Raw genomic sequence first — 26,919 nt, forward strand, 5'->3', positions numbered from 1 at the left:
GATAAGTTGCAAGTACTAATTGACTAGCCCTATGCAGGCTAGGAAAAGATGTATTTTGACCACCTATATTTTGAAAACTTATCTATGCCCCCTATGTAATTTGAAATTCCCCAAGTATGCATGCCCCTTATGGATGTAGAAAAAGATCAACATATGTACTCACCTCCTTGCCTCCATGTAGGACTGGCTGTAATTTTTTGCTCCTTCTAATACATGCAAAAGCGCTTTACTAGTATTAAAAACCAATGACAAAGTTGAGAAACATGATGCTTTGTTGGATCATGTAAGCAGGCGAGAGTTAAACCCTGCCACTACAGAAGCGCCCATAGTTTCCATGGAGTCCACATCGAGTCCATATGGAGTTTACATATTGTTCACATTAAGAGGGCTCCCCAATAGGTCCTCTAAAGGCGAATGTGGTGGCCCTTAAAAGTCAGTGTCAAAGCACCATAACGTTGATAACAAGCATCAAAAAGTGCGCACTATTGAGGCAACCAACAAAAATGTGTAGCTTGTTCACCAAGGGTGCTTCAACCACCCCCTACATTTAGCAAACACCATTTGTATAGGTTATAAACGGTCCTTTAATCGTTGGGTGCGGATACCATTCAACGCACAGGGTCTCAACTTATTCAATGTTGCAAGAGGGCCCTCCAATAGAACAACCATTTAAAGATTCTAGACTCTAGGATAAAAGCCCTGCATTAAGGACACTAAAAATGTTGGGCCGAAATCTCAGGATATGGTGCGAAATTTTGAGGTTGGAATGATGCGGCGTGCGGCTCAAGAGGCTGCCAAGCGGGGAAACAAATCTCAATTGCTTTCGCTCAGCATGCAGTAAATGCGACATGCATTCGTGTCTTGCAGTGTAGAAAAATTTGGCCCCATTTTCAAGACTGACCTTGCCCCAACAAAAGGCCAATTTGACGATGCAGTTCGAACTCGCTCCCAAGCCAATTACTAGGTGGCACGGCACGTACACCAAGAATGCGCTTGTGGGTGTACACTGACTGGTGCGCAAATAGGTTGATTTATTGGGAGTAGGATGGGCCTTCTCGTTTAGACGGGACCCGTCCGCTTATCGGGGCTTTTACCCTATGGGAGAGTCCTCCGAGACACTTCACAATGACATCGACTTTAATCTGTGATCGGACGGTGGTCATCCAATCTTGATGTCACTGACTAGGGGGAATCCGGGATGTAAAATGTTAAAAAGGCCAAAATGACAAAATGAGGAATAGAATTTGTCCTTCCTTGTCGTTATTTAATGTCCTTGGCAAATGACAAAAGTCTTACTGGTCAGTTATGGGCCCGCTCCTACAATAAAACGCACCTTCTTCCATTCTGTTCCCCCTCTTCTTCCCTTTCGTGGTTGAGCTCCTGCGGAGCGCAGATGGGCGAGCTCCCATGGAGGAGATGGCTGCCCTGCAGCCTCTCCTTCTTTCTTTCCTCTTGGCACCTCTGAGATTGCTGCGGACTTCACCGTAGCTCTCTCTCTCTCTCTCTCCCCCCCCCACCACCCACCTCCCGCAAACTCCCTCAAAGCCAAAACCCTCTTCAAACACCGAAGAGTCTCTCTCTCTCTCTCTCCCCCCCCCACGCCACAACCATACACTCACGCGCACACTCGCACCCACACTCACAGAAACCTTCGAAGGAGCCGACTCTGCTTTGTATACATCCTCGTGTGCTCTGACGCCAGTTTACATAATTTCCTGTGTCTTCTCCAATACTCTCTCTCTCTCTCTCTCTCTCTCTCTCTCTCTCTCTCTCTCTGCCCCCCCCCCCCCCCCCCCCCCCCCCCCCCCCCCCCAACACCTTCTTATTCCTCACTGTGTTTCTCTGTGTCCACCTTTATTCGATAACTTGTAATGGCAACTCTTGAAAGGGCTCACTCTTCAATGGAACAAAATGCCCTTCTAAAAGACCTCTATGAGAAGAAGCAGAACATAAGAAGAATTGCAAATGAGGTGGGCTCAATGGCTTCCGAACTTCGAGACGTCCGTGCCCGCATGGCTATACAGGAGGTCAATTTAGAGCAAGAAACTGCCAGAAGACAGGTACAAGAGCATCTTTGTCATGGTTTTTGAACATGCATCTCTGGAGGCGTTTATGTCTGTTACATGGTACCCCAGGCAGCTGAGGCAAAAGCAATTGCCATGGAAAAAGAATTGGAGGTTTTACAGAAAAGCTTGGAGGAAAGGAATGGCCAAACGACTTCAACTGCCGCTGTTGCAGAGCAGGTAGACAATGAAATTGGTCTTTTACTTTCCTGCTGTCTCCTGTACGTGTATGAGAGGTTATCATAGAGCATGTGATTGTCTGGTTTGCAGCAAATAATCATGGTTTTCTATTCTAGTCATGGTATTCTAGTCTTCCTGTGGAAGACCGTAATCGAGTATGCTACATGGGAGGCCAATGGTCAAGCTCAGTTCATGGATAATACATTTGTGGCCACGATGAGTGAGAACAGAGGTCTGGACAGCCGATACATCCGAGCATTTTGAACTATTAATCTGACAAGCATATTGCAGGTTGGATGTAGTCCACTGACAAAATCTCAGATTTCAGTAAAGAACGCTAATTTCACAGGTAATGTTGATGAGGACACAAACCTGTAGCGGAATGCCCTTGTCACAATCAAGTTGCAAAAACTCTGGGAAGTTATTTCGATTTGTCACAAGAATTTTTGGATAATCAGAATTTTTGGATGGCTGTGAAGGGTAATGGTTATCATTGGAGATTTCACTAATGCGCTAAGATCTTCAGCATGGCTCCTTCAAAAGCATGTTTCTAACCTGCTGTACATGGACAGTAGACGCCAAGTGACCCGTGGTGTAGATGGATTGTGTGGTATACACTATCCATGGTAAGACACGGTATATATTAAACTCACAACCTCTTGTGCTGATTTTTAGTGCAAGATATCATGCGGGGAGTTGATTTTAAGAAAGCAAATAGTCTATTTTGTAGGACCTGCATATGTGGACAGTCCATTAGAGTAGTTAGGGCCAGTGCATAGCCTGCTTTGTATAATTGATTGTACTAGCCATAGTCCTACAACCGACGGGATTAGTAGGTAGAAAAGGACTAGAAGTTCGCATATTATGGTTTCGGAATCTGTACCACCTGGAGTCACAGGGTATGATGCATGGGAGCATGTGCAGGTTTCACCTAATGTGTGTCTGTGGGTACTCTGGATGAAACAGGGTCATTGCCACAAGTTATTGACGGGGCACCTGATGTGTTAGGGTTTCTAACCGTAAACCCCCAACTTGTAGAATATGGCTGGGTTCAGACGGCGCAGCAGCAGAGAAGGGGAAAGGAGCGTGTGTCCATGGTGGCGCACTCTGATTGGAACAAAAGAGTGTTGTACCCACCTCAGAACGGACAAGCCCCCCCGGAAATGCATCTCTAGCTGCACCTTTTCAGCGTAGAAGGCGGATCGCACAGGTCCAACCTCCATTGAGGGTGACAATAGCAGAACCCATTCGTTGCAGTGTTTCTGCCTCTGCCTCTTGTGAACGAGCCTTCTGGAGGCAGTTCAGGAGCCAATGATTGCCGCCGGGCTCATCTGAACACAGCCTATGGCCGAGGGGCCTAAAACCTAAGGATGAAGAAACCCTAAAATTGCATAAGGAGCTGATGTGGCAAAACTGAACAACAGGCCCTATAACAGCGGAAGGCTGATGATTTGGCAGGTTGTACAGAATTCCGCGATTTGCGCTGGCTGTTTTTGGCCTAGATGTTTTTGGGGCAGTTAGCTTTTCAAAGCAGTTGCTTTTGGGGACCAAGTGCCTTCAATTATGTACTTGGGGGTCTCCTTCTGGCATGCCAGATTTGCAAGGAGCAGAGGAGCACCTCGAGCTTGTAACCTGTTGAAGCATTAAAAAAGAAATATTGAAAGGAGCACCAGGGGTTTTGGACCAGTGCACTCTAGGAGTGGAACATTTCATAGTTACCCGGAACGAGAAATCGGAACGGGGAACAGCAACATGCATGAAATGCCATTCCCTGTTTCGGATACTCATGTTTGAAACACGGAACGGAAATTCGGAACGGGAAATTAGGATTGGAACGGGGAACGGGGACCTGAAAATGGCCATTCCCTGTTACTACACTGGAACTCCGCCACTCCGCACACATCGCGTGGATTCTGTGTGTGTGTGTGTGTGTGTGTTCAGTTGCTTTGAAGTGCTTAAAAACTGTTTCTGTCTATTCTTTTCAATTGGCACGCCATGCCATCTTGTTACAATGGTATTAAAGCTTTAGGCGTTTGTTTTTCTGAAAGCTCACTGGTCCCTTCAAGAACAAACAGAGTAAGATGATGCTTCTTGATTCTGCAGAGTTCTTGTAGGTGCTCCTCGACAAATTGTGCGACATACTCTCGAGGCACCCTCCGCAAAACCTCTTGATTTTGTAGAGCTTTCAACAATTTCTGAATTACATGTTGCCACCTCTGTTGCCTCCGGTTTTATCTCCTTCAACACCAGAAAGCACAAGGGCCTCCTCTCAACAACCTACACAATCTTCATATTTGATAGGGGAAATTTTTAGGCACATGGTGCAACCATATGACTTCATTTGACTTGTACTGGATGCAACCACCTCTCCCTCCACCACCTCCCCCATCGCCAATGGGGTATAATGGTTGGAGCTTGTACGTCTACCCCTATTATCCACATCTTGAACTTGCACCCCATCAATCCAAGGACTACAAGGGCGGTGGATCTACCGTCAAATTTTTACCTTTTTGGGAGTGGAAGATAGCCTTAAAGTTTTTGCAGCAGCTCGATAATATTTATGCCTTGGGGACTCAAGAATCAAATATCTCTTGAGCCACCAATTTTCTCAAAGACAATGCTATGCAAAGGTTGAAATCTAGAGCTACCAAGCCTCACGCTCCAAGGACTTGGCAAGCTTTCAAGAACTATTTTGCATGGAGTTACGTGACATCTCTATTTGAAGTGCAACTTCTGGCAAAGTCGGGCAGCTTGAAAATGTTGGCCACGGAAACCATGGAAGACTACGACCAGAAGTTTCTTGATATCTATCATTCGGTGTCTTTCTTCAAGCTGATAACCTTGGAGGACCAATGTGAACGTTATACAATTGGGTTGCCATCACCTCTTTAGGAATACTGTATGTTCAAGAAGTTTCGACAATCCAAGAGCTTATGGATGATGCTGTGGTCGGCTACAAACTTATGAAAGGAAGTTTGGAATTTATCACGGATGACTAATCGATGAACATTCAAATTCCTCGACAACATCACACAAATTCTCAGGATTCTCGTGACAATTTGACTCGATCGAGCAGACCTCACTTGACACTTTGCCAACGAGAAACTCAATGATAAGAAGGCCGATGCTTCAAATCTTTCTAGACGGGTCACACCTCCTATGTATGCCCTAATAAGACTCCATAGCAACCTCTTGCCAAGAAAGCCAAAGCTGCAGTAGGACCTGTTCAAGATATTTATGGAATTTCTGTACCCGATGTTTCTAAAGAATTATGCAGAGCCTATGGATAGATAAGTGGTTGTAAGGCTCTTATCTTCTTCTATCTTGGAGCCACCAAAAATTTCATCCATCCAGAGTTGCTTAAGCGGATGGACTTTGAATATGGTTAGTTTGCTGGAGAACTAGAGGCCGAGCTAGCCACAGGGGAAACTAGTAAAGTTGTACCACTCATTGGTTGTCACGTGACACATTCAACCCTACGTGTCCGTGGACAAGCTATAGCATGATCAGGGTTCAATCAGTCCAGTCAAGTCTAGATTTAGCAGTGATCTGGCACTTTTGTGAGTCTATTCGTAGACCATGCATGCCCAGTCACTTAGCATAGATGCATATCCTCTGGTTGCACACGACATGATCATCAGTATTCCCTTCAGAATCCATCAGATTCAGTTAGGGGAATTTTCCAGTGCATTTAGCCTATTTTTTCTATTTTTGGTATTTTTCACTTATTATTTTAAGTGACTTTCCAACAAAAGTAGGTAGGGCAATTTTGCTAAGTTAATATATAAGCAAACCCAAGTTAGCACTTTCTGGGAGAAGAGGCAGCAAGAGCACATGCTCAATAGGCACCTTCTCAGCAGAACCCCAGCAATAACCCCTTGGCGTTTGGTTCCTCCATCCTCGCCATAGACACATCAGTCCCAGCGTTTTCTCAGTGGCATCATCGCCATCACCACCAGCTTGTGTAGCGTTTTTGCACACCATCATCAACACCAAATCCCTGGCGTTTTTCCCATGGTCGCCATCTCCCCCAGATAGCCAGCGTTTTCTACTAACGCTAGAGAAGAACAACAGCATTTTTGGTACTCAGCCCTTGGCAGTAGAAGACTACCAGCGTTTTTGGTTTGTAGCCCATCTGTAGCTTGTGTAGCGTTTTTGCACACCATCATCAACACCAGATCCCTGGCGTTTTTCCCATGGTCGCCATCTCCCCCAGATAGCCAGCGTTTTCTATTAACGCTAGAGAAGAACAGCAGCATTTTTGGTATTCAGCCCTTGGCAGTAGAAGACAACCAGCGTTTTTGGTTTGTAGCCCATCTGTAGCAGAGCAGTTCAGCGTTTCCATGTTCAACCTGTTTTAAAGCAAATGCAGCAGCGTTTTCAGCCTTCAGATCGGTAGCAGATTCAGCCCTAGAAGCATTGCAGAAGACCCCCATTTTCAGCCCTCAAAAATGCAGCCAAAACAGTCATTTTCAGCCACCGAAACAGCCCCGAAATTCAGCAGATAGAAGACCACAGATTTCAGCCCTAAAGTCGTCGTCGTCATCCCTGTCGTCGTCACCGACGTAGTCCCAGATTGCATCAGTCCATTGCATTGTCATTGTACCACTTTGTGCAATCAATAAGTAGACCACTCTCGCCGACGAGAGTGGAGCCTTCGGAGGAGGGTTTTACATCGTCTCTGGTGTCGTATCTCTCTTCTCTCTCTCTCTCTCAGTCTCATACACTTGCACGCACATTGTCCATTCACTTTGTTCGTGATCATAGCACTTTCCACTAAGAATGGAAGGCTCTCCTTTCCATAAGAACTAAAAGGAACCTTGAGCACAGTTCGGAGCACTCATCTTGAGCAAAGCGCAAACAATCATTCCGCTGCACCTAACATTGGTATCAGCGCTTTGGTAGTGTTTTGTATCACTCAAGGAAAGAACCACAAGAACCACCTTTTTTTTTTTTTTGCTTGTTGAGGTCGCACGAACCCAAGTTCGCTTGGGCGTGTCGATTCCTAGTTCTGTTTTGTTTAAGAGTGACAGGAATCCCAAGAAAGAAGGGCTTGTCCAGTCTCCCCTTGTGTTTCTTTTCACTCATTGAGAGCGGACCGTGCACTTAGCGGTCGGCCAATCGACATGAAGTGGGAAAAAGCAACCTTGGTGTGAGCGCAAGGCCACCAAGGGGTGCGCCCGTGGAAAAGAGTAGAACTCGGGTGAAGTGAAGATCCTTCTCACACACGATTTGCAAGCGAAAGAAAACCTCAAGAACCTCAAGATCCTCAAGAACCCAAGAACCCAAGAACCAAGACCCTCAAGAACCCAAGTTCCTCGTGAACTTAAGAACCAAAGATCATAGTGCATGGTCGTGACCCGAAGCGGAATGGATACTTCGCATACAGGTGATGAGCATGAGAGAGGGGGCGAAGATTTTTCTTCACAAGGAGACTTTTTCGACCCTCCCCCTTCGCCATCTACGCCACGAGTCGTACCAACTCCTATGGAGATGATGGTCAAGTCGATGTTTGACATGATGGCACAACAACAAGAAACGAATCGAGTTGCGGTGGCACAACTCGCAAGCAAAGCAGAACAACAAGAAGCTAAGGACCGTGAGCAAGCAGCTAAGGACCGCAAGATTCGCCGCACAACAAGAAGAAAATCGCCTTGCTTTTAGAACGCGAACGCAACGCACGAAAAGAAAGAAAAGAACTAGGAAAGGAAGAAGCGGCAGCACGAAGCGCGGCCTTGGAGGTTGAGCGAGAGGCTCAAAGAGAACTACGAACTCAAGAGTTGGTTCGACAGGTACTTGCTTCGAAGACCGAACCACCCAAAGATCGTGGGAGTTCATCAAGTGGTGCAAGCCACGACGCGGATTTCAACCATCCAGTCACAAAGAAGTTGACTTTTAGTAAGTATGACGATAAGATGGATGCTACGGTTATTCATTCTTGGTTGCATCAATTTAATGCTTATTTTGCGATAACTAAGAAGACAAGAAATAGCAAAGTTTTGACGGCAGCTATGTACCTTGCCTGTGAGTCCATCAATTGGTACCACGCATGGCAAGAGGCACAGCTAGCCGTGCACCTAGAGGAAGCCAACGGATTCACATCCCTTTCTTCCGATTGGGCTGATTTCCAAGACAAGCTCAAGGCGCGGTTTATGCCACCTTAGTACCTCGCACGATTGAAGGACGATTGGCGCTCTCTCAAGCAAAATGGTATGCCAATTATGTCTTTTTCTAATCGTGTTTTGTAGCTAGGCACTCAATTACGAAAATCGGATGATGAGCGCAAAGAGGCTTCTCTCTTTGGATTGGACGAGTATATCAAGTACGATGTTGAGGTTCTCGATCCAATCGATCTCAACAAGGCGGTAGCGATTGCTCTCGCACAAGAGATGCAGCACAACAAGGGAAAGCCTAAGGAGAACAAGACTTCCACAAGTACCTCACAGACTAGTACCTCACAGACTTCTCAGAACGGTAAGAACGGTAAGAATGATAACTCTTCTAACCAATCTTTCAACAGTCTCTCAGCAAAGAATTCTTCCAATGAAGCTAAGGGTAAGGCTAACACAATTGCTAAACCTAAGCTTACTCCAGATAAAAAGATAGCACAAGGAATTGTAGGAGGATACATCACGCCGGAAGAACAAAGCACTTATTCTAAGAAAGATCGTTGTTTTCATTGTCACATTAAGGGTCACATAAAAAGAACATGTCCTAAGCTTGAATCGAATGAATCTAAAGAATCCACAGAATCCACTTCCTCTGTCAATGCAGTTAATGATAACATGAGTGTGTCCCAAGTTTCTCATGACTCTCCTATTGATGATTCTCTCATTAAATGTTATGGTCGTACGTCGGGGCACCGTTTTGTCATATTGTTTGACCCGGGTAGTATGCATGATGTGATCAGTTCCTCTCTTGTTGAGAGAGCCCGCCTCGAAGTTAGTCCGAGATCTCCTATCGAGGTCTCTGGCTTTTGTCCCGATATGGACGCTCATCACGAGTGCCTTGATGTATTGTTTGCAATTCAACAGACTGCCTTCACTAGAAGATTTGTTGTTTCTCCTCTCTTAGGATGTGATATGATTTTGGGCATTCGATGGTTTCGTGATAATGATGCTCTCATGGATTTTATGACTTAACACTATAACTCTCAATGCCACAAGTGGTTCTCCTATTGTCATTCATGGAGAGGACATTGCTCATTCTCCATCTCTCATTGCTAATATGCAGGACAAGATTGAAAGGATTTAGGAAAAGGAGACTCTCTCAGTCTCTTTTTCTCCACAGCATGATACACAGGATTTGCATGATTATGAGAAGCATGATGATTTGAATGATAATGATTTGCATGATGGTTTGGATGATAAAGACAAGCATGATGATTTGCATGATCAAGATGTGATTTCTCACAAGCATGACGAGTTGCATGAAGAAGATGTTATTGTTCACAAGGATGGAGTGTTAGTTGATGCTTTTTCTAGCGAAGCTAACCTCGTTGCAGATTCGATCAATCACGAAGGATCGATCTTGGCTCTCGAGCCTAGGTCCAAAGAACCCTCACAAGAAGTATAATGTGTTCGCATGATTGATACGTACGCATTGTTCGAATGTTTCATTCGTGATCGTTTCTTGTATTTTAGTCAGCATCGTTATGTGATCCCTTTTCCTAGGCATGACATGTTGTATGTTGAGCACGTTTCTCTCATAGATGAGCACGAATGTATGTGGATTTTTCATGAAAAGCTGAAAAGTATGCATTCAAGGACGTCACATTCCATGTCTCTTCCTTGGCATGACACAGTTTCCGAACGAGCACATGAAAGTATGAGCACCAGGCATGGGCATTTCATTTGTGAATTGCCACAGTTGATTGCTCTAAATCATAAGAAAAAGATTCGATCGCATTGTTTGCATGTGTTTGATGAACGGGTTGTCACTCCGTCTCTATGTTTATCTACATTGCATACACAGTTTTTAGTGAAGACAAGATTTTTTCCACTCACTTTACATGGAATAGGTATGTTCATGTTTTTGTGTTGAAAGTGGTTTTTGGAATTTTCAACCATGGAGATTCTTGAAGAAGAAGGAAGCACGACTCTCGACGAAGTTGAAGCATCGAAGGAGCCACAGAAGACTTTGAGTCGCTTTCGGCGCGGCCCAAAGAAGCAAGCGTTGCAGACCTTTATGAAGTTCAAGTACCGGACGACCCACACATCAGAGTGGGCCGGCGAAGAGTCCCTTCCAGGATTTCGGATGCTATTGGCGATCTCCCTCGACGCCATACAGTTCGGTACCAGTACCTCACTTTGAAAAGGAGGAGATGTCACGTGACACATCTAACCCTATGTGTCCGTGGACAAGCTATAGCATGATCAGGGTTCAGTCAGTCCAGTCAAGTCTAGATTTAGCAGTGATCTGGCACTTTTCTGAGTCTATTCGTAGACCGTGCATGCCCAGTCACTTAGCATAGATGCACATCCTCTCGTCGCACACAACATGATCATCGGTATTCCCTTTAGAATCCATTGATTCAGTTAGGGGAATTTTCTAGTGCATTTAGCCTATTTTCCCTATTTTTGGTATTTTTCACTTCTTATTTTTAAGTGACTTTCCAACAAAAGTAGGTAGGGTAATTTCGCTAAGTTAATATATAAGCAAACCCAAGTTAGCACTTTCTGGCAAAAGAGGCAGCAGGAGCACATGCTCAACAGGCACCTTCTCAGCAGAACCCCCAGCAGTAACCCCTTGGCGTTTGGTTCCTCCATCCTCGCCATAGACACATCAGCCCCAATGTTTTCTCAGTGGCATCATCGCCATCACCACCAGCTTGTGCAAAAATAGCTTGTGTAGCATTTTTGCACACCATCGTGAGCACCAAATCCCGGGCGTTTTTCCCATGGTCGCCATCTCCCCCAGATAGCCAGCGTTTTCTACTAACGCTAGAGAAGAACAGTAGCATTTTTGGTATTCAGCCCTTGGCAGTAGAAGACAACCAACGTTTTTGGTTTGTGGCCCATATGTAGCAGAGCAATTCAACGTTTCCATTTTCAGCCTGTTTTGAAGCAAATGCAGCAGCGTTTTCAGCCTTCAGATCGGTAGCCGATTCAGCCCTAGAAGCATTGCAGAAGACCCCCATTTTCAGCCTTCAAAAACGCAGCCAAAACAGTCATTTTCAGCCACCGAAACAGCCCCGAAAATCAACAGATAGAAGACCACAGATTTCAGCCCTAAAGTCGTCGTCGTCATCCTCGTCGTCGTCACCGACATAGTCCCAGCTTGCATCAGTCCATTGCATCGTCATTGTACTTTGTGCAATCAATAAGTAGACCACTCTCGCCGACGAGAGTGGGGCCTTCGGAGGAGGGTTTTACAACGTCTCTGGTGTCGTATCTCTCTTCTCTCTCTATCTCTCAGTCTCATACACTAACACGCACATTGTCCATTCACTTTGTTCGTGATCATAGCACTTTCCACTAAGAACGGAAGGCTCTCCCTTCCATAAGAACTTAAAGGAACCTTGAGCACAGTTTGGAGCACTCATCTTGATCAAAGCGAAAACAATCATTCCGTTGCACCTAACATTGGTGCTCTTCTGGGCTCCATCCAAGAGTACCATGACAAGGAAGACTTCCACATCATGAAGCTAGGGCATTGTGACGCTCTAGTTGGACATGCCTTGGCATACAAGAATGACGCTAGCATTCAGATTTAGAACCGAACCATGACCTTGATGCATAATGGAAAGCGAGTCGGCCTTTAATTTCGACTGTCCAAGACCAATCTAGAATGGTTTTAATTTTACTTTGTATTTAGATACTCCTAACTTTGCTTGAAAATACTACTTGTAGATTGTTTGAAATAGAACTTATTTGTTTTAAACTTGTCTTGGTGTCGATTGAGTTTATTTGAGTCTAGTTCTGGTTTCAATATGTTTGAAAAACCTCTGGATGACGCACACTGAGGTTTCGGGAGCATCTAGTTATATTTGGTCCTCAAAACGACGCAAGTTGCATTGTAAATAGAAACCGCCAAACGATGCAGGTTGTGATCCAGGGGCCGTTTGGTTGTATATATAGCCTTTGAATGTCTCATGGACTAGGTTTCGATTTTGGGGGAGTATTCATGAGAAAGTTTATGTCTATGTCCTGTAATTGCATCTGGAATCATCTGTGTTGCATCGTGATTTGTGAAGGATATGAATTTGGTGCATCAATAATTCCAAAATTGGATGAGATTGTTGAGTATGTGCAAAAACTAGCGCCCCTTTTGGTATTTCTTTTTGTATTAATATGTGTTCAGAGTACAAGAGTGTGGGCAGGCGCTCACACTCAGACTCTATGTCCAGATGCTCTGAGTTGTGAGAGGCCAACCCGCGTATTTAAAGGTTACAAAGGGATGCTAAAAGCAGAGCCCCCAAAAGCTTCAAAAGCTGAAAATCAAAAGCTTTTAAAAGAAAGCAAAAGCTCTCTCTCACAAGCTCTCTCTTGAGGCCTAAAATAAAGCAAAAAGCTTCTCTCTCTAACTTATGCTGTAATAAAATAAAGCAAGTTAAGCTCTCTCTTGCTCCCTTGCGTGGAATAAAGCAACCTCAGCGTAAGCTTTTCCTCCAATGCTAGCGTAGCCCAAAAAGCAGAAAACTATCGCACAAAAGTGCCACATCATCAACCTGAAAAGCTACCGTTGCCACATGTCCCCTGTTGTCACAAAGTGAGGACATGGTTGCCTGAGAGCAGAAACCCTAACCCTAATCTCTACCAAACCCTAATTCTGCCCTAACCTAAACCCTAACCCTAATTTTTGCCAAACCCTAACTCTGCCCTAACCTAAATCCTAACCCTAATTTCTGCCAAACCCTAATTCTACCATAACCTAACCCTAACTCTAACCCTAAACCTTGCTGATTACTAACGTGGTAGATTTCCGTACGCATTGTGACGTGGCAGTCTGCAAAACGCAGCGGAATTTGCGGAGGTTGCTTTTTACGGCAGTTTTGGCTACGCAATGGGATGGGAGAGGAAGAGAATCTTTTGCTTTATTTTTAGAAGAAGCTAAAGAGAGCTTGTGGGAGAAAGAGCCTTTTGTTTTATTCTCAGGCTTTTGATTTTATGCTTTTGGGGCTCTGCTTTTGGCATCCCTTGTAAATAAATAAGTGGCTTGGACTCCCACTCTGCAGAACATTTGGACGTAGAGTCTGAGAGTGAGACCCAACCACTCCTGTACTTTGAAGTTTGAACTCAGATTAATACGAAAAGAAATACCGAAATGGGTGCTAGTCTTTGGGGCCAATATCTCTAATCACGGAACTCCGCCGGGCAAGTGCAAATCTATTGTGAACTTTGAACTGTTTTGAAGTGGTTATTTGGTGCTGTCGCAGTCGATTCTTGACTTGGAGTGTCCAAGTCTGTTACAGTGGTATCAGAGCACGGCCGATTTCTCTTCTACGGGAAATCCGATCCCAAATTTTTTTTTTCCGCGGCACCTATGGCTTCACGTAAGGATTAGTCGACTCCCTCTGCATCCAGAGATGCGGGAAGGGATCTCAACGAGGATTCTGGCAGAGAGTATGGCCCGCCTCCGCCTACTCAGGCGGAGCGACAAGAGATGGAGCGTCGTCAATTGATTGGCGATGCAACAAAGATGATGCTCAATTTTGCGAAGGACCCAAACTTTGCAAAATATATGAGCGAGACTTCTTTTCAGGAAGTGTAGGAGCAGTGACAGAAAACCACAACACCACCCCCGAAACCCACTCTTAAGAAACTTTCTGCTCACAAGAAATATTCAGAGAAGGAATTAGAAGAGGTGGTGGATGCACGGATTGCTTAGCTTTTTGACGCGCAGAACAAAGCTAAAAAGCACGGCAAAAAGCAGAAGAAAGGCATTGACTTCCCGGGATATTTGGATCGTCAGTCGACATTTGATAAGGAAAGAAAACAGAAGAAGCGTGTTCGATTTGAAGGAGTACCCAGTTCTTCTTCTTCTTCATCTGACAGCTCTTCTAGCTCTTTTGACTTGAGCGAAGAAGATAGAAAAGGCTAAAAGCGAAGCAAGAAACAACGCTTCGGAAAGGGCAAGAAAAAGAAGAGAGTCTAAATCTTGCCCAGTGAGTGACAGTTCTACAGAGGACTCGTCTACAGACTGTTCAGACTCCGACGACGACAATTTTTATGCAAACGAGAAGAATTTTTATAAAGCCAACCGGTATGACTTTCTGGAAGACAAAAGCAAGAAAGTCCGAGACTTTAAGAAAGGTGGACAGTCAATTAAATTTGACACTTTTTCAGGATATAAAGATGCTTTGAAGGCTGTCTTTTATACAACAGTTTGACATCGCTTTCGCGGGAGGATGCTACTCAGAGCACTCCAAGATTCGGAGAGCTGCCTCGTATTTTAAGAGGAACGCTCGAACTTGGTGGTCTACACTTCTTTTAAACAAGATTGCGTCAGTTAAATGACTGAAATTTAAGAAGCTTTTTATTTCTTCTTGGCTAACTCAAGAGTATGAACGCGATATACGAGCTGCTTGGAACCATCTTCTGATGACCAAGAGAGATACAGTGGATGCTTATTGCGAGAGATTCTCGAGCTCTTTTCTACCCGCCTCTTCCTTCAAGAAGATTTCGTTCAGAGATTAGATTGAGCGCTTTACCTTGGGTCTACCTACAGAGATCCGAGATCATTGCTTGGAATAGAAGTTAGCTTGTATTCAGGAGTTGATGGGTCATGCGAAATGGAGTTTTGCCATTCACTCTAGCAGTCTGACCTACCCCACTGATGAGGTCACGACACAACGAGCCGAACAGACTTCAGCGAATGAAAGTAGAAAGAGAAAGAGCAACCCAGACAAGAAGGATGCACGACCCAAGCTTACTCCTCAGGAGAGAGCTCGCCTCATCAGGGAGGGGAAGTGCTTTGGATGCGGGGAACATGGACATATCTCCGCGAAGTGCCCTAAAAAGGCACAGAAAGGACAGAATGACAAGGATGACGAAAGGCCCGAGAGTTCGAGAGCAGCTGAGAAACGTGGAAGAAAAGGCAAGATGAAAACATGACTGATTCTGTGGACGAGTACAGAACTTTGCCGAGCTTGGGGCAAAGTGAAAGACCAAGAGGCCCTGATCTTCTTTGATGGAGGAGCCAAGGCCAACTTCATTTCACCAGAATTGGCGGCGCGGCTCGAGATCAGTCCGATCGGAGGTTGTTCTATCAGCACCCGGTAGTGACGTAGCTATACACCTGTCATTGGTAAACTTCGGTTGCATTGTCAGGGGTATTTGGGGCATGAGGACTTTTACATAATGTCTTTGGAAGGTTGTGATGTTCACTTCGGAATTTCCTGGTACCACAAGAATAACGCTGTGGTCGATTATCAGGCGAGGAAAGCGACATTGACTACAGAGAAGGGTAGAACGATTGTACTTGACATTAAACTGAAGGGCGAGTCCGTCCCTATTGTATCGACTTCGGCCATTTCTAAATTAATGAAATCCAGTCTGTTTGTTTACTCGATCTTTATGAAAGAATTGAGTGATAAGGATAGGACAAATATATCTAAACTTGATAAAGAACGCCAAGATTTTCTCCACTCTCACGCCGATTGCTTCTTAGAGGGCCTACCAGACCACCTGCTCGTCTTGAAGATCATACCATTGATCTTATACCTGGAAGCACACTACCTAACCGGCCACCTTACCACGTGGGCCGAGCACAGAATGAAGAGATTATGAACTAAGTGAAAGACCTCTTGGAAAAGGGTCTTGTCTAGCCTAGTACTTCACTGTATTGCTCTCCAGTGTTGTTGGTTTTGAAGAAAGACGGATCTTGGAGAATGTGCATCGATTTATAGAGCTCTCAACAAAATCACCATCAAGAACAGATTTCCGGTTCCTAGGATCGATGATATACTCGACAGATTACAGGGATCCTCGTGCTTTAACAGGATTAATTTGAAGAGTAGATATCATCAGATCAGAATCGTGTCGGGAGACGTCTACAAGACAACTTTTCGGACGACTTTTGGGTTATTTGAGTTTTTGGTGATGCCTTTTGGCTTAACACTAGGTTGGTAATGGGACGCTTTTATGTCGTGGGACACTTTTATGTCCTGTTAAGTGACCATTTTCCTTGAATTATGTCAAGAGTTTCAAAATGGATTTTGAGGTGCTATCTATCTAGAAAGTTGTCTCATGAGCTGAAAAAAAGACATTTTTTTGGAATATCAATTTCATCTTAGTTGCTTGGTATGCCAGAAGGTCAAGTTTGACAGGCATATAGCACAAGGATTGTTATAGCCTTTACCCATACCCACCTGCCCCTGGGAAAGTATTGCAATGGATTTCATTTTTTGTTAGGTACAGCGGAATGAATGTTTGCGCTTTGCTCAAGATGAGTGCTCTGAACTGTGCTCAAGGTTCCTTTTGTTCTTATGGAAGGGAGAGCCTTCCGTTCTTAATGAGAGAATGCTATGATCACAAACAAAGTGGTAAACACTGTGAATGAAAGTGTATGAGACTGAGAGAGAGAGAGAAGAGAGATACGACACCAGAGACGTTGTAAAACCCTCCTCCGAAGGCCCTGCTCTCGTCGGCGGCGAGAGCGGTCTACTTATGATTGCACAAATTGGTACAAACTGAATGCATGTGACTGATGCAAGTCTAGGCTATGTCGGCGGCGACGACGGGGATGACGACACCGACCTAAGGGCTGAAATCTGCAATCGTTTATCTACTGTCCAAAAACGCTATGGGCTGAAATCTGGCCTGCTTGAAAACGCTAGGAAAACGCTTGTACCTGTCGTCTTTAAGGCTGCAAATCTGCATTTCCTTAGGGCTGAAACTGATGGTCCTTTTGGGCTGAATCTGCTACTCTTTTAGGGCTGAATTTGTAGGTTCTTTATGGCTGAAAAACGCTGCATGTTGAGGTTCTATCTGTTGAAAACACTAGCCTTATGAAAAACGCCAGGGCTGCAATCTGGAAAACGCTAGGTCTGGGGGTGTGTGGCGATGATATCCTGATGCAAAAACGCCGAGGATAGGGACTTGCTTGACGATGGTGCTTGATGATGAAAACGCTAGATGCTGAGTCTTGCTTGGAGGGGAGAACTGCCAAGGTCTTGCTTGAGAAGTTGCCTGCTGAGCTTGGCTCTTGTTGCCTCTTCTGCCATTTAGTGCTAACTCTAGTTTACTTATATACAAACTTCGCAAAATTGCCCTACCTACTTTCCAACAAAAGTCACTTAAAAATAATAAGTGAAAAATGTCAAAAATAGGTAAAATAGGCTAAATGCACTGGAAAATTCCCCTAAAGGATTCTGATGGATTCTATTGGGAATGCTTATGATCATGCTGTGTGCAACCAGAGGATATGTATCTACACTAAGTGACTGGACATGCACGGTCTGCGAACAGACTCACAAAAGTGCCAGATCACTTCTAAATCTAGACTGACTAGATTGATTGAACCCTTGTCGTGCTGTAGCTTGTCCACGGACACATAGGGTTGGATGTGTCACGTGACATTTTTGATCTCCCGAGAACATAGAGTGGTCACAGTGGTATCTGGACTGTTATTGACAGATTTAGCAAACAGGCTCATTTCATTCCAGTGAAGAAAACAATCGCGGATCACTTAGCGAGACTGTTTGTGGCCCAGATCTTCAGATTACATGGCATGCGTGAGACGATTGTCTGTCACAAAGTGATGACGTGGCGGACAGCAGAAACCCTAATTTCTGCCAAAAACCCTAAAATTCCTGCAAACCCTAATTTTTGCCAAAAACCCTAAATTCCGGAAATCGCGGAGGCGGATTATTAAAAAAATAATAATAATAAATTTTTTTTTGAAAAATGATGAGCGACGCGAATTTTGCTTTTGCTTTTTTTTAAAAAAAAAAAAAAAGAGAAAAGACTCTCTAAGAGAGAGAGAGAACTGATGCTTTTGATTTTAAAAGCTTTTGGGGCTCTGCTTTTGGGCATCCCTTGTAACCTTTAAATTAGTGGTGAGGGCCTCACTTCTCAGAGCATCTGGACGCAGAGTCTGAGAGTGAAACCCTAACCGCTCTCTTGTACTTTGATGATTGATTAATACAAAAAGAAATACCGAAAGGGGCGCCAGTCTTTGGGGCCAATATCTCTAGGCACGGAACTCCGCCGGGCCAGTGCAAATCTATTGTGATCTGTGAATTGTTTTGAAGTGGTTATTTGGTGCTGTCGCGGTTGATTCTTGACTTGGAGTGTCCAAGTTTGTTACATTGTCTCCGGCAAGGACACGAGATTTACGCGTTTGTTTTGGAAGGCAATTTGGGAGAACATTGGCACACGGTTGCATTTCTTGTTATCGTTCCACCCGCAGACTGATGGGCAAGCAGAGATTGCCAATTCAGTGGTTTTAGATTTATTGAAGTCTTATATCTTGGATCAGAAGACTCAATGGGAAAAGTACTTACCTTTGGTGGAATTCGCCTACAATAACACGATACACTCTTCAACGGGGAAGGCGCCATTTGAGATTGTTGAAGGTGCTGCGAAGGTTCCACCCTTCCTAAGCACGAAAGATAAGATTTTTGAAGCGGATGAGTATACGCGAGACTTAGACACTGCTTTTGCCAAGGTTCGCGAGGCTTTGCAATAATCTCAACAACGACTGAAAAAGGCAGCGGATCGCTATCGTCGCGACTTGAAATCGAAGGAGGATGATTGGGTGCTCTTACGTTTTGAGAAGGCACGCCTGAGAAAGAAAAAGGGAAAGGAGAGGCTTTTTCCAAAGCTTAGTATGCGATACTACGGACCTTTCCAGATCTCTGAAAAGATAAATGATGTCTCCTTTCGATTGAAACTGCCTGACACTTGGAGGATTCACAATGCATTTCATGTGAGTCTTGAAACCTTTCAAAGGTGATGTGCCTGATGATGGGGAGCCTGATGACCAACCCGAAGTGGAAGAAAACGAGGAGATCCTTGTTCCTGAACAGATTTTGGCACATAAGGATACGAAGAATAAAGGTAAAGTCCGAAGGTGGTTCTTGGTTAAGTTCAAGAACTATCCTGCATTGGATGCGAAGTGGATGGAGGAGGAGGACCTAGCAGATACTCTTCAGATTGTGAAACTTTACCTCGAGGCTTTTGGTTTAGCATAGTCTACTCCAAATGGAACCCAAAATTCAACTTGGCCGGAGATCTGGTGCAGTGGGATGCACAAGAGGGGAGTTACTCCGCTCCTTTGTCAAGAGATGCCTCGATTTTGATACTAGAGTCACTGATGTCTCTTTGAGCTTCAGGGATACTGAGAGCTGACAATATTCTGCTGTATGACTTTATGAAATGGAATTCTTGAATATGATACTGATTTGTTCTTGACTTCTTTTTAAGTGCAGGAACTGATAGACGAAATGACTGCAGCATTTTGGTCTACTTGATCTCGAATAGACATGGTTGCAATAGGGTTTAGTCAATCGGACATCAATGAGGTCCCGACTGAATCGAGATGCGATTGCTCTCTACATTGCCGATAAATCATGGTCTAAGATCCGAATGAATGTTGAATGTCATGTGATGTCCTGTGATGTCGTGTGATGTGACCGTCGATTGGTACATGTGCTAGATGTGTGTTCCTATTACGTAGGTGCTAATAGTCAGTGTTTGCTAAGACGGTTTATGGCCTCTGTTTGTTTTGCAGGCGTAATTGAGGGCGATTACAATACTTTCAAGAGGGGGGTATGTCTCAAAGTGATGACGTGGCTGTCCTAGAGCAGAACTCCTAACCCTAAATTCTGCCAAACCCTAATTCTGTCCTAACTAAACCCTAACCCTAATTTTTGCCAAATCCTAATTTTGCCATAACCTAAACCCTAACCCTAATTTATGCCAAACCCTAATTCTGCCCTAACCTAACCCTAACCCTAAACCCTGTTGATTGTTGACGTGGCAGATTTTCGTACGCATGCTGACGTGGCAGCCCGCAAAACGCGGCGGAATTTGCGGAGGTTGCTTTTTACGGCAGTTTTGGTTGCTTTTTGGCTACGCAATGGGATGGGAGAGGGAGAGAATCTTTTGCTTTATTTTTAGAAGCTCAAGAGAGCTTGTGGGAGAAAAAGCCTTTGCTTTATTTTCAAGCTTTTGATTTTAAGCTTTTGGGGCTCTGCTTTTGGCATCCCTTGTAAATAAATAAGTGGCTTGGGCTCCCACTCTCCAGAGCATCTGGACGCAGAGTCTAAGAGTGAGACCTAACCACTCCTGTACTTTGAACTCAGATTAATACAAAAAGAAATACTGAAAGGGGCGTCAGTCTTTGGGGCCAATATCTCTAGGCACGAGACTCCGTCGGGCCAATGTAAATCTATTGTGAACTGTCAGGTGCAACGGAATGAATGTTGTATTTTCTCAAGATTAGTGATCTTTATTGCTCAAGGTTCCTTTTAGTTCTTAGGGAAGGAGAGAGCCTTCCGTCTTATGGAGAGTGCTATGATCACGAACAAAGTGAGTGGATTGTGCGTGCAAGTGAATGAGACTGAGAGGAGGAGAGAGAAGAGATACGACACCCGAGAGGTTGTAAAACCCTCCTCCGAAGGCCGCACTCTCGTCGGCGAGAGTGGTCTACTTTGATTGCACAAAGGTGTACAATGCGTATGCAATGGAATGATGCAATGGGACTATGCCGATGACGACGACGACGACTTGATGGCTGAAATCTGGAATCTTCTAATCGCTAAATTCAGGGACTGTTTCGGTGGCTGAAAATGACTGTTTTGGCTGCGTTTTCTTGGCTGAAAATGGGGGGAACATCTGCAACCGTCTAGGGGCTGATCTGCTACTGCGTCATAGGCTGAAAACTGCGAGAATCCAACTGCTGAATTCTGCGTTTTTGCTATTGCTGAGCTGTCGTTTTTGACAAGGCTGAAAAAACGCTGAATCTGCATTGATGCTGGCGTTTTTGTCAAGGGCTTAAAAACGCTGGCTGGGATGTATCTGCTGAGGTTAGAACGTCAGGCAAGAGGACTTGTCGGCGATGGCTTGCTGGGAGGAAACGCCAAAGGGAAGGAGTGGATGGCGAGGGTCTACTGCTGAGGGGGGGTACTGCTGAGAAGTTGCTTGTTGAGCGGGAAGCTCCTGCAGCCTCTTCTGCCAAAAAGTGCTAACTTGGGTTTGCTTATATATTAACTTAGCAAAACTCCCCTACCTACTTTTGTTTGAAAGTCACTTAAAAATAATAAGTGAAAATCCCAATAATTAGGAAAATAGTCTAAATGCATTGGAAAATTCCCCTAACTGATGCTAATGGATTCTGATGGGAATTCCGATGATCATGCTGTGTGCAACCGGAGGATATGTATCTATGCTAAGTGACTGGGCATGCACGGTCTACGAATAGACTCACTAAAGTGCCAGATCACTGCTAATCTAACTTGACTGAACTGAGTGAACCCTGCTGTGGTGTAGCTTGTCCACGGACACATAGGGTTGGGATGTGTCACGTGACATGAACTGTGAACTGTTTTGAAGTGGTTATTTGGTGCTGTCGCGGTCGATTCTTGACTTGGAGTGTCCAAGTGTGTTACACCTGCCGTACACAGGCTGCCACGTTAGCAATGCCAGCAATATTTCTGTCCAGCAGCCAGTAGGGAGTGTATGGGTGTGTGTTGTGGCACGCCATGTCACCAGTTTGTGACAAGGGTGATGCCACAAGTTAGTGACGTGGCACAAGATGGGTCAGGGTTTGTAATTCTAAACCTCCAACTTGCAAAATATGGTCGAGGGGCCTAAAACCTGAAGATGAAGAAACCCTAAAATTGTGCAAGGAGTTGATGTGGAAAAACCATACTGGTGGCCCTAAAAAGGCGGTAGGCTGATGATGCGGCAGGCTGTATGAAATTCCGCGATTTGCGCTGGCTGTTTTTGGCACCATTTTTTGGCTCAGATGTTCTCTCTCTCTCTCTCGATAGTTTCCTACGACGTTAAAATTCTCTTTTTCTTCTTCTTCTCTCTCTCTCTCTCTCTCTCTCAGTTCAGTTGTTTCGAAGTGCTAAAAGTTTATTCCAGTCTATTCTTTTAGTTGGCAGAGCACGTGGCATCGTGGTGCCATCCCGTTAGAGTCACTGCAAAAGTTGTCAGCCCAAAAGGGTTCCATTTTGGTATGGAACATGCTTCAGTGCGCAGGGAGGAGGAGATTACATGTCAAATTGAAATGTCAACATTCAGAAATCAAGAGAAATTCGCTTCCCAAAAGACTAAGCTTTGTGAGCCATAGTAAAAGCTTAAGGGGTGTTACACCCCAGGATTTATGTAGGGTGCTTCAACACAACCTGATGATTTAGGAGTTTCAAGGCCGTAGTCCAATCCACTTGTGTTGAGGAACACAATTACTATTTGAAGGTTAAAGCACATATCTATTTGTAGAATTTGATTCTAATGTTGCAGACTACCTCTTGATGTAGGCCAAATGATGCTCTATATAATCATCTTTAAATGCTTCTCTCCAGAGCCTATATAAAAGCCCACAATGTGGCTCATTTTGCTTGGCGAGTTGAAGCTTTCTAGTGTTCTCATCATAATGCTTCAATTGTCTATCTACCATGGCACAGTCAAAACATATTATCATCTTGTTGTACTTTGCTCGCGATGTGATGTCTGCTATCCTTGTTATGTGCTCTTCAGCTGCTCATTCTTGCTGTTGAGTGTTAGTTGGCATTGGGGCGAGAATTGACTCGTAAGCTAGTCAGGTCAGGGGATTGAAGCCCGAGAGGTCTTTGGGAGAGAATGGATCTGAAGATTTTCCTTTTATTAACAAGCAATTCAGTCTGTGATGCAGTATTTACGAGAATTGGTAGATGGAAGGGCAAGACTAGGATCAATCCGTGAGACAGTTGAGACCAATGCCTTATCTGCGGCCACAGCTCAATCACAATACAAAGTTTTAATGAAAGAATTGGAGATTAAGGATGAAGCTTTGATTGAGCAGGATGCATATGCAAGGAAGCTTAGTCAGCAACTTCTGGACTTACAGCAAGAACTTCATAAAAGAGAGGGCTCCCAAAAACATTTGAAAGATGAAGTAGAGAAGATGGAGGTGGAGATGAAATTAGCAGTTGCAAAGATGATCAACCGAAAAGATTCCGACCTTCAGAGTTCCTTGCAAGACCTTACCATGAAAAATGCTGAGCAGCTTGTGAAGCATTTGAGTGTGAAAGATGAGGAGATTGTGCGGCAGAGAGAAGAGCTGCGACTACTTTCTGCTCAACTCAAGATGAAGGCCAGGGAGCTTGAAGTGCAGGTTGGTTAATCTTCTTGGTGGTTTTTTCTATCTCAGAAATGACTTTCTTTGAATCTCTCCTGCGTAAAAGGCTTTTTGGGTAATAATATCTGGTGTGTTTTTTTGAGTAGGTGGATAATCATCGAAGTGCAGATCAGGATTTGAAGAAAAGAGTTCTAAAGCTTGAATTTTGGTTGCAACAAGCACGAAACCAATCACGGAAGTTGCAAAGGGTAAAAATTTGATATTTAAATGGCTGTCAAATGCTCTGTTTAGACGTAGAGCCGTGGTTAGTAGGTGTGCGCATTGTTAACAATCGAGATGTGGATGCCTACTCACCACATTGGCACGCACTACTACTTAAAATGAGTACTTGTTGTTTTACAGATTGCAGAAAGGAAGGAAAAAGAGCTGAAGGATATTCGAGCTCGGCTAGCATCCCAACCATCTGTTACCAAGCATAAAAGTAGTTTTTGGGGAAGCCCCAAGCTCAAAATCATCATGTCTGTATCTGCAGTTGCTCTTTTCATCTTTGCGAAGCGCTAGCGTGGTTGATTTGGGCTGTGCATTGCCTTATCCAAAACAAAGCGCATGCGTATTTGCTACCCCTACCTACCTACCTACCCCCCCCCCCCCCCCCCCCCCCTCCCCCCCTCTCTCTCTCTCTCTCTCTGCCAAGAGCCTACTAGTTACTAGCTATAGTACTCTATGAGTACTTGGCTTTCTATGTACTGTATTATTGCATTGTTGAACTTCAGTCACGTGCTCCGACGGCTGCATCCACTCATACTGTTTGTTTTATCTGTATATTGTGATGTTTGCATGTGAAACTTGGTATTCTAGTATTTTCATTTTTATCCTACTTGAGGCTGTTTTATCAATCCATTGCGAATGTGTGAAGTACAATCAAATACATAGTCGACAAATATATCATTTCAACCCTTGTAAATGGGTCTGTGGTAAGAGGATGATGACCTCGGAAGAAATGAAGTGGCTCCCCGTTTGATTGAATGCTTTGAGGTGTACTTGCTTGGTATGATGATATCTTAAGAGCTGAAAGGCTCTTGACAGAATGGCTCTTGATTCAATCAAAGGCTCAGAAGAGAGGAGAATTTTAAGCTTGTAGGAACAATCCCAAGAGACCTCAGAGAGCTATCCGACAAGTCTTCAGGACCAATCTGCCACGTGTGGGTGTAGGAAAGGTTATTGTTAGTACTCAAATATGCTCTACAAATTGAAAAGAATGTATGAGTCTGTGCAACACTTCTGGTGTTTGTGATGGATGTGTTATAGACAAGAGAGGCCATGGTGCTTGTAGTAGGCTTTTTTATATGGTGTTTGCATCGATTGATGGTAGGTCTTTTAATTATGTTTCAAATTTGAGTGCATCATTAGAGCAGAAACAGTGAAATGTGGGGTTAAGTAGTCATGGATGTGTTAAATCTGTATTGATAGAAAGTGTTATGCCATGATTTTTTGTCTTTAAAGAAAGTCATTTATGTGCACCAATTGTGCTGTTTTTCTTGCCAATCTCGAACCCCCACAGAATCCCTCCTTTCAATAGTAGCTGTATGATGGTTTTTCTGGTTTACTTTAACGGTTCTCATGCTTTACATGAAGCCAGATGTGTTTAGTTTTTAATAGTTTCTGATGAAATCCATAGCAATACTCTATTTTCAAAGCGAAGGCTCTCTTCTTCGATGACCCTTCTTTTTTTTCCTTGTTGCGATAGGCGCACTTTGAATTATACTAGAGACAAAAGTATATATCAAGTGAATCCCAGGAAGGGATTCATTTTACAACAGCTCAAGAAGGTAGGATGAGTCTATCGATTCAATCACTATTTGGTTTGCATTATTGGGCATGTATATCTAAGCTCTTGAGATTTGCCACTTCAATTGCGAAAGTGCGCGGGCTTGTGTAGTAGATTATTTATGGGTTGATACTTGTATCAGGATTCTTGTGGGATAGCATTTATTGCAATTGTATATAGTCTCTTTCCTTTCTTGAGTGCACTCTTTCTTGTCATAGGTGCCTTAAAACCCTAGCTAGGATTGAAGTGAAGTTTGATGATGTATTACTGAGGGCTTGATATTGGTGCCTCATTGGGGTGTGATTATGTAATACTGGTGTGTTAAGATTAGGGCACTTTTTCACCCAAGTAGTCTAGCATTGCTATAATTCTCATTGAATTTCATGCCTAGATTAAGTGAATAGTAAGTGAGATTGTGCGCTAATGTTTATTTGCAATCACTCGCTGCTTTTTGTGCAAATTGGGGAAGGTTTTTTGGACATCTTGGTTCACATAGCCTTTGGCAATGGGCATGACTTGTAATTTCTCATTTGTTTGTAGGGTTAGGGCTCAATTAGATTAGGAAGTTCAATTTTGATAGAAATCAAAGAAAGATTGCATCAATACCATTTGAATTTGATCAAATTTACTAGTGTATCCTTGATAACAAGAATACTTTGTACTCATTGCAAGTATGTTGAATGCACAAACATTTTTGTTTCTACATTTAAACTGCCAGCTAAATGTCAATGTCATCAGTTGAAATCTAGAGATTTATGATCGCTTGTCTTTGTTTGGTCATCATGTAACCACATATTGATTTGTACGAAAATTGGCTTGATATGGTAGTTAGTATGAAAAGAGAAGCTAGAAAATCTAACAATGACAATTAGGAAAACACAAGTTGAGGCTTAGACTTCAATTCTTGTAGTGCTTTCCATGTGTCTCAGGTAGATTTGGTCATAATCCCAATCCTCGACCATTTTCAATTGTTGCATGAATGGTCTTCTTAGAATGGTGTCATAGTTCTTCTTGCCAAATTCAACAATAGCAAAGGTATGCTCATATTCAATGCCACAAAAAGTAACAATTGCTCTTTTTAGCAGTCCTACAGGCCTTTTGGTGTGTCCGTCTGCAAGATGGAGTTTTATCTTGGTAGCCCTTATTATCGATTTTCTCTATTTTTTCCATCTCTCTTTTGTTGCAATGGAAACACTATATCCACTGTTACAGATTGCCATGGTTTTTACACCTTGAAATTCCACAGGAAGAATGGTGTTCCCATCTTCTTCCTTATAGTACTCTCCAACCTTGTTTAATGGCACTGGCCTAGTGTTTAGCTGAGACATTCTTGGCTCTTTAATCCCTTCCTCAATTTGAGTCATGTTTTTTTTGGCACCAAATTTCTCTAGACACTTAACCACAATAGTCCACATGTTTGGTCAAATTCTAAGAAACTTGACTAACGTTATCGTATAGGTGACTTGTGTTGACAAAATGTCTACTAGCCCTTTTGAATCAATGACTTTGTTGGAAGACAATCTCTGTGATGGGACTGCAACAGCATTTAACTTGGCCTTGTACTCTCCTATATAAGATGGTAGTGTTCTTAGCAAATGGGGTTTATTGTCCATAGAC

The 26,919-nt window shown here is 43.8% G+C and overlaps 1 protein-coding gene across 2 annotated transcripts; it reads left to right on the forward strand.

Annotated features, from left to right (window-relative positions):
• Positions 1 to 1,768: 1,768 nt before the first annotated feature.
• On the forward strand, positions 1,769 to 24,112 carry LOC147430837 (nuclear envelope-associated protein 1-like). Of its 2 annotated transcripts, none has more exons than XM_086493377.1 (5): positions 1,769 to 2,060; positions 2,136 to 2,243; positions 23,037 to 23,510; positions 23,621 to 23,722; positions 23,877 to 24,112. In XM_086493377.1, the coding sequence occupies exons 1-5, from the start codon at positions 1,872 to 1,874 to the stop codon at positions 24,033 to 24,035; spliced, it is 1,032 nt and encodes a 343-aa protein (XP_086349503.1). In that variant the 5' UTR covers positions 1,769 to 1,871; the 3' UTR covers positions 24,036 to 24,112. The 2 variants fall into 2 exon arrangements, with proteins under 2 accessions (XP_086349503.1, XP_086349504.1); XM_086493378.1 differs by having other exon boundaries at positions 1,771 to 2,060; positions 23,049 to 23,510.
• Positions 24,113 to 26,919: the final 2,807 nt, after the last annotated feature.

This window comes from Adiantum capillus-veneris, chromosome 21, assembly GCF_014529385.1.
Source record: "Adiantum capillus-veneris isolate H3 chromosome 21, ASM1452938v2, whole genome shotgun sequence".
NCBI lineage: Eukaryota > Viridiplantae > Streptophyta > Polypodiopsida > Polypodiales > Pteridaceae > Adiantum > Adiantum capillus-veneris.

Excerpts from the sequence above, each read along its gene's own strand:
- LOC147430837 (XM_086493377.1), top strand. The coding sequence starts at position 1,872 with ATGGCAACTCTTGAAAGGGCTCACTCTTCAATGGAACAAAATGCCCTT. Across the intron at positions 2,061-2,135 it reads AAGAAACTGCCAGAAGACAG|GCAGCTGAGGCAAAAGCAAT; the intron begins GTACAAGAGCAT and ends ATGGTACCCCAG. Across the intron at positions 23,511-23,620 it reads CCAGGGAGCTTGAAGTGCAG|GTGGATAATCATCGAAGTGC; the intron begins GTTGGTTAATCT and ends TTTTTTGAGTAG.